Source organism: Gossypium hirsutum, chromosome D01 (assembly GCF_007990345.1).
Source record: "Gossypium hirsutum isolate 1008001.06 chromosome D01, Gossypium_hirsutum_v2.1, whole genome shotgun sequence".
In the NCBI taxonomy this organism is placed as follows: domain Eukaryota; kingdom Viridiplantae; phylum Streptophyta; class Magnoliopsida; order Malvales; family Malvaceae; genus Gossypium; species Gossypium hirsutum.
Genome location: NC_053437.1, coordinates 444,328 through 455,276, shown reverse-complemented (window position 1 = coordinate 455,276; position 10,949 = coordinate 444,328). Strand labels below are relative to the sequence as shown.

Below are 10,949 nucleotides of genomic sequence, written 5' to 3'. Positions count from 1 at the left end.
CTGTTTTCTTTATACATGAAATTTATTTATTTTATTTGTTTGGATTTAAAAATCTAGAATGATTTAAGAATTTTCTATTAAACTCGAGTTTATTACAACATTGTTGTTTTGTTACATTACTGCTAAATTAATTTTTATGTTTCAAAATATCACACTAATAAATTTAACAATCATGTTAACAATTTGATTTAAATTTTAAAAATTTTTTTAAAAAAAAAGAAAGTATTAAATTCATAAAAATATAAAAAGAAAAACAAAAAACTAAATTTAAAATATACCTTATCCAATAGCTTGTTTTACAATTAAAAAAGCATTAAAATATTTTTGAATTACTAACCTTTAATATAAACTTATAAAATAAAATTTCATTCCAACCTTGTTTATGGACCAAGGCTACTAGACCTAGCACATAACACCACCTTTAGACAAATCTAAATAAAAAAATATTTAAAAATCCAAATTTCATGAATACCCAAAATTACTGAATTGATTGAATAAGAAGAACATGAAGAAAAGAATAGAAGTATTTAATAAAAAGCCTCACTTAACGCATACATATCTTAGAATTCATAAAAACAGAGGTATAATATCTCACTTAATACATACATATCTTAGAATCCTCTTATGTACATGCATGCGTGCATAACACATATACATACATTTTACCAAAAATACATACATACATACATACAATCCTATGCATATGTTCTCAAATACACTACCTGTACACTTCTAGCCAAAGGATTATGATCACAAGCAAGCAGCACAACAGGTAAACCAACACAATTTCCTGCAAAAAAAAGTCCACGGACCTCGTTTCCGATACTCGAGTTGAGAAGAAGCTAAGCATCATTCATTTCCGGTATGGGATTTTGATTCATTGGGAACCTTTACAGTCTTGAACGACGATTGCACTTGATACCAAGGGGAGGTGAACGCCGACGGGCCGATGCAAATGGCTGTCCCTTACTGGAACCTGAATATCTAATATCCCAACCTTCAATGTTCTTAGGGACACAAGCATCAAAGAGAATTTGGCCGAGGACACTAAGAGCATTGATGCTTGGTTGTACAGGTAGAGAGATTGGCCGTTCATCTTGAAGAGATCCGGACTCTCTACTATTATGATATTTGGCTGAACTTGGCAAGAAAAAGTGGTCACTAGGACCAAGAGCAACTCTCCTAAAGCTTTGGTTCGAGTCGACTGCTGCTTTCTGCAGGCCATAGATTAACTCGGAGATCTCATCATGCATACCATTCATTTCCCTGAGATTTCGGATCCTGCGGGAATAGACCAAAGTTGTCTTCTCAAGGAAACTGGCCACGGCAGCCTTGTATTGGATAGGATAATGCTTGTAGTGTTCTGAAATATAGCATAGAATAACATTATCTCAGTTGCCAAAACCGAACACACAAGTAACCAAACATTTTAGAAGTACAAAACACAATCAGTTCCAAGCAAGCGCTCGGGCTTTTCGTAAATCAGAAAGATGACATAAAAATGAATTATTTTTATAAAGGGTAAACTACACCATTACTGGTTAAATTATAAGTAAGTCTTCATTTTGGTTAACACAAAAAATTACAAATTGATCACTGAACTATTTAGAAGTTTTCGTTTAAGTCACTGGGTTGTCAAAATTGATATTATATGGCTTTCTTTGTTCACACTGTCTACACCAATCGAAAACTCTATTTTCTCCTTTCTTACAGTTCAGTTTTTTTTTCATAAAATAACTTTGGACGTTACAAATCTGCAAACCAAAATTCAAAAAAAAAAAAATTCTCAGATCTCCGACGTTGACCATTAGATCAACTTGGATCTAAAGTATGTTCTACTCATCAATGAGTACTGATCCACTATACCGAACGTTGAATTGTCACTTAAAGCTCACTGACAGAACTTTTTTTTAATAAAAATGCTTAACAACTCAATGACTTAAAAAAAACTTTTGAATAGTTTAGTGACTTAAATGAAAACTTCCAAAAAGTTCAATGACCAAATTGTAACTTAGTTAAGTGACCAAAACGGAAACTTTCCTGTAATTTAGTGACTACTGGTATAATTTACCCTTTCATAAATCAGCTAATGATGCTTTTACTTTCTTATAATCAAGCAAATAATATGTAAAGTCTCCAATTTACTTTCATATGCTTAGACATATCATTTAGCTGTCCACCCTGCACCTGAATCGACTAGATACGTAAAATAAACCCATAATCAGTATATGACACGAACTTGACGGAAGTTACAATACTTGGTAGTAATAAAAAGCAGAGATGGTCAGACCGACCTAGATGAGGAGAGCCATTCCACTTTACAATCTCAACATCCGCCCCGAGATCCTGTAAGCATTGGGTGAAATCACGTATAACTGGATATGGTGCAAGGTCATCTTTCTCCGAGCATAAAATGAGATATGGAGCATCTAAGTCCTACAAAAGAGGAGTAAGGGAAATTAACCAAAGTGAAGCAGATCGAAAACAACTTAACAAGCTAACACTGGGGATTAATAAACTTACAACAGAGGAGTAAAGGGTTTCCCAATACTCGGTACGCTGAGACTCAAACCTGGTTAGATAAAGACCGTCAAGACCAGAAGCAACACCTTTAGCGATCCAAGAAACGAGTTTCGATGGTACGGGCATTTTACGTATGGAGGGATGTAATGCAAATCGGGCATTCAAATCACTTGCAAAATCTACCGGACCAGAATCATAGATTTGTCCGCAAACACAATTCCGAATCAACTGGATTTCCTATATGAAATGAAGAGCATTAACAACAAAAACTTCAGTTTAGTTTAAGAATATTAGATATTTCATAAAGGGACTATATATAACAAGTAAATTGCAACAAGAATTGAATGGAAAAAGAAAGGATACCGGATTAAGCCGACCTTCACCAGTTTCTTGAATAATCTACAATAAAAACAGCTAGATTATTTAAACTGCAACAATGGGAATTATAAAGCACAAAAAAAGTGTCTACACTCATTCGGAATTGGAATAATATTAAAGGTTCAATAATAGTACCTGAAAAACCTTGTACATACAAGCTTTAGGGCTGCCTGAGAAAGCGACAAAGACCACTGGACAAGTTCTAATCTTTAGTTTCTGGAAACCAAGAACCGAATATGGCTTATGTTTTAAGGTTGTTCAGTAATCACCAACTGAATTTTAAGACATCTTGTAATCAAGAATAAAACATAAAGAAACCGACCTCGAGAAGTTCGTTAAGAAGAACAAATGCTAAGGACATAGCCCTCTCAGGATAATATCTGCACAAAGAATGTAACATGAAACTTTTGAGTACATTAAAAGAAAACAAGAAAAGAATTTTGCCTAAAGTGAAGCAAAGGAATGTTAAATTGAAGATCATAAAATTTTGACAAGTACCATGCAGAGCTATGTTCCTTTGGCTTTTCATTTTTTGCTTAGTTATATGTGTGTTACATTCATGTTAACATATAGATAGAGATATGACCTACATAGATCCTCTGACTACACGGAAAAAACTGAGAAAAAGCTAACCAAACTCATGTTAGCCACATATTCGTATCCGACACTCATAACTAAGTCCGAGTAAGATAGATCCTATGAACTCCAAAATCCACTCCATACAACCCTACAAATAACTTTTAGAGCAACTCATTGGTCATATCAGTAGTGAACATTTAATTTAGAAACAGCCCCAACTTCATGTCCAAACCAAACAACATCCTGTCCATCCTCACGATGGACAATTCGAGTGAAAAAATAGTATCCTAAAATAAACCCATTCCATCACCCAAGCTATGTTACCAAGAATCAGGTTGACTAGGGATAAGTGTTGAATATGGATATATTCATTTTTTTTGAAGACCATACAGTGTACAATGTCACAAAATATGTATCCGACATAAGTCTAGGATACTTTGAGAAAAAGAGCCCGGATAACATGGCACCCATTAATCCAATTATTACAATTTTTTTCTACATTTGGAAGACCGTACCATGTACTATATCTAATCATGTATCGAACATAAGTGTTCGGTAACACCCATTAATCCAATTATCACAATCATTAGCAAGAAAAAGAATAAGAAAAACCTCTAATTGAACTCTGACCATCAGAATTTCAATGAAGCACAAGCTAATCTATAATAAAAAGAACCACCCAAAAAACCAAAAGAACATTAAAATTTTTCACCTAAATGACGAAATTTGGACAATTAAAGTAGCTAAATTAAGCTTATTCCACCATAATTTACTTTCTAAGCAACCAAAAAGCAATATATACATATGCTTGTGCATAAACTTACTAATAACAAAAGAAACACGAAAGTTTTTCACCTAAATGACGAATTTTAGACAATTAAAGTAGCTAAATTAAGCTTATCCCACTACAATTTACTTTCTAAGAAACCAAACAACAAAATATATACACAAATTCATAAAGAAACTTGCTAATAACAAAAGAACACAAAAAATTTTCACCTAAATGACGAATTTTAGACAATGAAAGTAGCTAAATTAAGCTCAATCCATGATAATTTGCTTTCTAAGTGACCAAACAACAAAATATATAAAGATATTCATAAAGAACTATAAAAAAAATAACAAAAGACACTAAAGCTTTTCACCTAAACGAATACATTTAGACAAGTAAAGTAGCTAAATTAAGGTTATCCCACTGTAATTTACTTTGTAGGTAACCAAACAATAAATTATATACATATATTCATAATGAACCATAAAAAATAGCAAAAGAACACTAAATTTTTTCACCTAAGTGACGAAATTTAGAAAACTAAAGTAGCATACTTAAGCTTACCCCACTACCATTTACTTTCTAAGTAACCAAACAACAAAACATATAGACATATTCATAAAGAAACTTACTAATAACAATTTTTTCACCTAAATGACGAAATTTAGACAATTAAAGTAGTGTAAATTAAGCTTATCCCACTATAATTTACTTTCTAAGTAAACAAACAACAAATTATATACATATATTCATAAAGAACCATCAAAAAAATAGCAAAAGAACACTAATGTTTTTCACCTGAATGACCAAACTTAGAAATTAAAGTAGCTAACTTAAGCTTATTCCACTATAATTTACTTTCTAAGTAACCCAACAACAAAATATATACTTATATTCATAAAGAACCACCAAAATGAACACTAAAATTTTTCACCTAAATGACGAAATTGAGACAATTAAAGTAGCTAAATTAAGCTTAATCCACTCAAATTTACTTTCTAAGTAACCAAACAACAAAATATATACTTATATTCATAAAGAACCACCAAAAATAACACCAAAATTTTTCACGACAACTAAAGTAGCTATATTAAGCTTAATCCACTATAATTTACTTTCTAAGTAACCAAAGAACAAAATATATACTTACATTCATAAAGAACCACCAAAAAGAACACTAAATTTTTTCACCTAAATTACGAAATTGAGACAATTAAAATGGTTAAATTAAACTTAATCCACTTCAATTTACTTTCTACGTAACCAAACAACAAAATATATACATATATTCATAAAGAAACTTATTAATAACAAAAGAACACTAAAATTTTCACCTAAATGACCAAATTTAGACAATTAAAGTAGCTAAGTTAAGCTTAATCCACTTCAACTTACTTTCTAACTAACCAAACAACAAAATATATAATTTTGTCATAAAGGAACTTACACGTTGAGAAAATCAGCACGGGAAACAAGGGAATTCCAGCCAATAGACGAATAAAAATCCAGGTAATTTTTAAGGTGTTTCTCGTGAATCGAAACCCAAGCGAAAATTACAACGATTCCTTTCACTTGTTTACTCTCTTCTTGATTTCTTCCCCAATACACACTTCCACCGCCGCCCATCATTATTTTTATCAAAGCTGTTTTCTTTTTCTCCCAATTTCAATTCCTAGGGTTTTGCTTTTTTCGATTTTCCCACGAAATTTAACAAATCCCAATGATTTTCAGGGAAAATTAAAACGAGATTTTGGTTGGTGAATTTTTGTGGGTTCGGTTTTTTTTTTTTTTTTGAATTATTGGAATCGATAATGTTGTAGAGGAGGAGGTGGTGGCAGTGGTGTAAAGGTGCCATGTGGCAGGTTTGATATTTTACGCATATATACCAGCTCATTTTAGAATTTGTTTTTTATCGTGCGCCCCATTTTAAGTAGAACGACGTCGTTTCTGTCCGAGAATAAAAATGAAACAAATTAAACGTATGATAATGGGAAAATTAACACCAAAATCAAATAACATAATTACCAGAGTTAAAATATAATTTTATTTAAATTTTGTGGGTAGTATTTATATTTTTAATGAGTTTACAGGACGTGGATTATTAGTTATTTGGCTCGTTTCAATAAATATCTTAATAAATAAATGATATAATTTTATCATTGTATTAATTTATATTTTTATAATTTTAAAAAATTAAATTAAAATTTTATTATTTTTAGTAAGTCAAAATATAATTTTACTATTTATTAACATCTAATTTTATAAAATTGAAAAGGGCCAAAGTTATATTTTTCCTATTTTATGGGGACCTGGCCTACCAGCCCTCTTGGTGCCACCCTTAGATATAAATTATAAAGATTAAATTGTTAGTAAAAGTTAAGATTTTCAAGTATTTATGCTCGAATCTTATCATATGTAGTTGTTTTAGGTAGGTTTTGTCGATTATATTTCAATTATTCTTCTATTTGTATTTCATATTAATTTGATTATACATTATATTAGTTTCAACACGTATTTTAATTGTAATTTATCCGTACTTGTAAACTCTCAAAAAATAAACATATACATATGTGATATATAAATTTAGCGGATTGAATTAATTTGAGATGGGTTCAATTTGAGTTTTGAAATTTATAATCATTTTAAATTTAGACTAATTTTAGATTCAGATTATTTTCAAGTGGTATTATTTAAACCGATCATTTGGGTTTGTTACTCATGTTTTGAAGTAAGTTATTTCAAGGTTGATGCTAAGATTCAGGTACTTGTGAATTACTTGTTCAAATCCCTAAGTTTGAATATTTTTTAATTCGAGTTTACGATAAACCCAAAAGGAAAGAAAGAGACATTTACCTCTTGTAAAAATAGAAACATTGCATTTTGGTATCTCTTAAAAATTGCAAATGTAGTTTTGATTTTGAAAAATTTATAATTTCATCTCAATTTCTTTAACATAAAACTTTGAGCTTCACCCTTGGTTCGGGTTACTTTGTATCCGTGTTTTTTCTTAAATGGATATTTTTCAATAAAATCATATTCGAATATAAATCTAATAAGCTCGAGTTATTAACTTTTAAAGAAATCAAATAGAAGGGTGTTACTTCTTGCAATCATAGTAATGAGCAGATAAATAAATAAATGTTAAAATATAACATAAATTATCATATTTTTCATAAATTTAGAATTTAGTCTCTATACTTTTATTAGTAATTTAGGTTTAATTGTTAATAATGTTAAATTTATTTTTATTACATTCAAGTTCATCACATCGTTTTTTTTAATTACATGGTTATCTAGTGTGTGTTTTTATTTCAAAATGTTACACCAACAAATTTAACAAAAAATAAATTTAACGGTGTTAACAATTGGACCTGAATTTTAAAATCTGAAAAGTACTAAATTTTTGAAAATGAAAATATAATTACTAAATTTTGAATTCATAAAGAGTACAATGACTTGTAGCAGATTTTACATTTTAATTAAATTTGTTTGTAAATTTTCATACTAAAAAATAAACTCCAGTTCAATTAAGTTCATTCGTATTTTAGTCCAGAGTAGTTTATACATAAAACTCTTTTTTGTATAATAAAAGTAAAAATGTAATTATATAATATAAAATTATATGAAAATGAAAAGTTCAATTAAATTTACCTATCGTTCAAATTAAATTATACATGTTTTAATTCAGTTTGACTCAAAATTTAAAATTGGATCAATAATTATTGAATCAAATTTGAGTATTTTTTTTAATAAAATACGAAAGATGTCTCGTTTACGTGTGCAACTCATCCAAAGCAAGCATACAAGTTATAAAAACCACGAAAAATAATAATTTTTATTTCTAATAGATTAAGATTGATTAAAATCGTTTTCCATATAAAAAAATTATTTTATCACTCAAAATTTATTATTTATATTCGAGCTTGATTAATACTAATTAAAAATTCTCAATTAAACAATAAATTATTTGGATATGAAAATGTATAAACTACCGTATTATACACCAAAAAAGGATCTAATATTTCATTGCTCTTTGTCATTATTTCAGCAATATAATCTTCGTAATTTAATAAATTTATTTTATTAATGTATATTTGTCCCATTGGATGTAATGAAGAGGCAAAACAACAAAGCTTCACTTCTTTTTTCTTTGCGGACTAAAATAGTGTAATGAATACAAAAAAGTTTAGGCATTTTGTTTTGTTTGTATATAACTGATAAAAGAGATAAAAATAATTTACTTTTTCTTTCTTACAAAACAAAGCTACAAAAGTAATAAAAAAATACTAAATTATTAGTAAATTTAAGTATTGATCACTCAATTTTAAAATATTATAAAATGACCATTAAATTATTCAAAATTTTCATTTAAGTTATTTTTGAAAGTTTTTAATTAAGTCACTGAGTTGTTTAGTGCTTTTTTAAAGTCATGGCTAGTGAGTTTTAAGCAACAATTCGATAATCGGTACAGTGAATCAGTACCTATTAACGAGTAGTGTCAAAGATCGAAAAAAAAACTATTTAAATTTTGGTTTGTAAATTCATTACGTTTAAAGCTATTTCGTTAAAAAAGCTAAACTATAGAAGAAGAATAAAAGGAATGAGACATTTCGATTGGTGCAGGCGGTGCGAATAGAGAAGGCCATACAACAATAATTTTAATAGCACATTGACTTAAATAAAAACTTTCGAATAGTTCAATTATCATTTGTAACTTTTTGAAGTTGAGTGCTAAAACATAAACTCGTTGATACTTTAGTGACTTTAAGTGTAGTTTATCTAATAAAATATTAATAATAAATATTAAAAAAATTACAAATGAGGAATTAGTAGCATTAGCAAAGGTAAAGGTTTTAGGATCTTGATGTTTAGCTCGAAAAAAATTTAAATTGTTTCGGTAATTATCGAGCTGAACTTAAATAGTTCAAACTACCAATCGAGCCTAATTAATTTTTTTGTTTTAATAATTTTTTAATTATAAAACTATACACCTTTATTATATAACGAATTTGAATATTAAAAAATTTTAGTTTAAACTTGAATCAACAAAATATTATTTTTATTTTTTTAATTATAAAATATATAAATATTAATTTTTTAAAGAATAAGAAAAGAAAAAAAGAAATTTCCAGATAAGTTGAAAGCAAATCGAAAAGGGAAGCTCAAACAAAACGCAACTTTCAAATAAATAACAAAATTCCCTATCAATGCTAATTTACTTAAAAATATAAATAAAAATTAGTTCAAATTTAAAAAAATAAAAAACTGTACAAATAAGTGAAAAAGAAGCGATATTCTCCACCTGTTTTGGTATTTGTCAACTGTCAGGTGCTATATCTCCGTGCTACCACCTGTAACTTTAACATATCTCTCTTTTCCTTCTCACTTTCAGGGCTTTAACCGAATCCACTGGTATCGACCGTCAAGAGGGACATCCTTGACAATATCATAATTGTACCTGAAATTAAAATATAAATAAATGAAAATTCTAAAGGAATATAACGAAATGTAAAAGTTTGTTAGTTAGTTAGAGATTTGGGGGGATTTTTTTTCCTGATTCTCTGAATGCTAAAATGCGCGGGTATGGTTACGGTCCTTATCCTACGCACTGAAAAAAAATGAGCAAAGGAAAGGAAAGAGAAGTGAAACACTTGCTTTTTTAAGAATCGGACTTGCTCGTACTTTTCAGCGACGGAGAAGAACTCGTCGATCTCCGCTTGTATCGGCGGCGGTGATGGTGATGGAGACGGAGGCGTATTTCTATGTGGCGGTTCCTCTGAGTCTCCGATGAGCTCGATTGTTGGAGTTGTTTTCGTACTGAAAAATGGAGATTTAAAGAAACGGAGAGTTATTGAATGATTGAAATATAAATTTGAAAAAGGAAAAATAGTAAGGAATCAATGAATGAAGGAATTAGTGAAAATTAACCTGAATTTGTTAGTGTTGTTGATGCACGTTGATATTTCAGTTTCGAAACTCTTGACCTGCGAAAGATCACATTAAAAAGCTAATGCGAAATGGTAATATCTTTTTTCCTTCCTGTTTCATTTCTTATCAACCAAACACTAAAAAATAAAGGCGCAGGAATTTTTTTTTTTCAAAATTCTCACCTCTAGATCTACGAACCTCGAGCTATGCTTAACAGTATCACACGACTCATTGCTAACACAACGTGAAGCCGAGGATGAACCATCGCCGGAGCCGAGGCTCGAACACATATCTCCGGCGAAATTCGAGGAAGTGGAGACTTGAATAGGTTTGTCCCCCGAATCCGAAAGGAAACGGCGACGAGAGTTTCCGAGTTTAATGTCCGATGACGGTGGTAACTCCAATTCCTGCAAATCTTTAGAATCAACGGTTTTTCTTCTCTTTGACAATGTGAAACTTGTCCTTGAAGATTCCATCTCCTGCTGTTTCTGCACTTCGTTTAGAGCTCCTCGTACAATTTTTTCGTTTCTTTGAGTGGTTTTTTTTATAGCAAAATTAACAATTTTTTCATTTTTAGCTATTTTTGGGGTTTCTCATTGAGGAGAGAATGGAGAGTATGTGTTATAAAAAAAGGGCGGTTTGGTGATGGATGATGCAACTCGAGTCGTTGATATCTTGGACGTTAAGATCTGTTATGGGTGGCGCCGGGCCGGGTTAAATCACAGTCTACTATTATTTCAAATTACCTATTCAAGTAGGGATGTAATCG

General features: G+C 30.0%; 2 protein-coding genes across 3 annotated transcripts; both read right to left on the bottom strand.

The window, feature by feature from the left end:
- Positions 1-526: 526 nt before the first annotated feature.
- On the bottom strand, positions 527-6,107 carry LOC107928956 (uncharacterized). Of its 2 annotated transcripts, none has more exons than XM_016860272.2 (7): positions 5,700-6,107; positions 3,224-3,281; positions 3,037-3,117; positions 2,887-2,922; positions 2,524-2,760; positions 2,295-2,436; positions 527-1,363 (listed from the first exon to the last, which is right to left on the bottom strand). In XM_016860272.2, the coding sequence occupies exons 1-7, from the start codon at positions 5,879-5,881 to the stop codon at positions 891-893; spliced, it is 1,209 nt and encodes a 402-aa protein (XP_016715761.1). In that variant the 5' UTR covers positions 5,882-6,107; the 3' UTR covers positions 527-890. The 2 variants fall into 2 exon arrangements, with proteins under 2 accessions (XP_016715761.1, XP_040942551.1); XM_041086617.1 differs by having other exon boundaries at positions 2,524-2,751; positions 5,700-6,060.
- Positions 6,108-9,414: 3,307 nt separating this feature from the next.
- LOC107928862 (cyclin-dependent kinase inhibitor 7) lies at positions 9,415-10,949 on the bottom strand. Its single transcript, XM_016860135.2, has 4 exons — positions 10,363-10,949; positions 10,181-10,236; positions 9,908-10,069; positions 9,415-9,710 (listed from the first exon to the last, which is right to left on the bottom strand). The coding sequence occupies exons 1-4, from the start codon at positions 10,654-10,656 to the stop codon at positions 9,641-9,643; spliced, it is 582 nt and encodes a 193-aa protein (XP_016715624.1). The 5' UTR covers positions 10,657-10,949; the 3' UTR covers positions 9,415-9,640.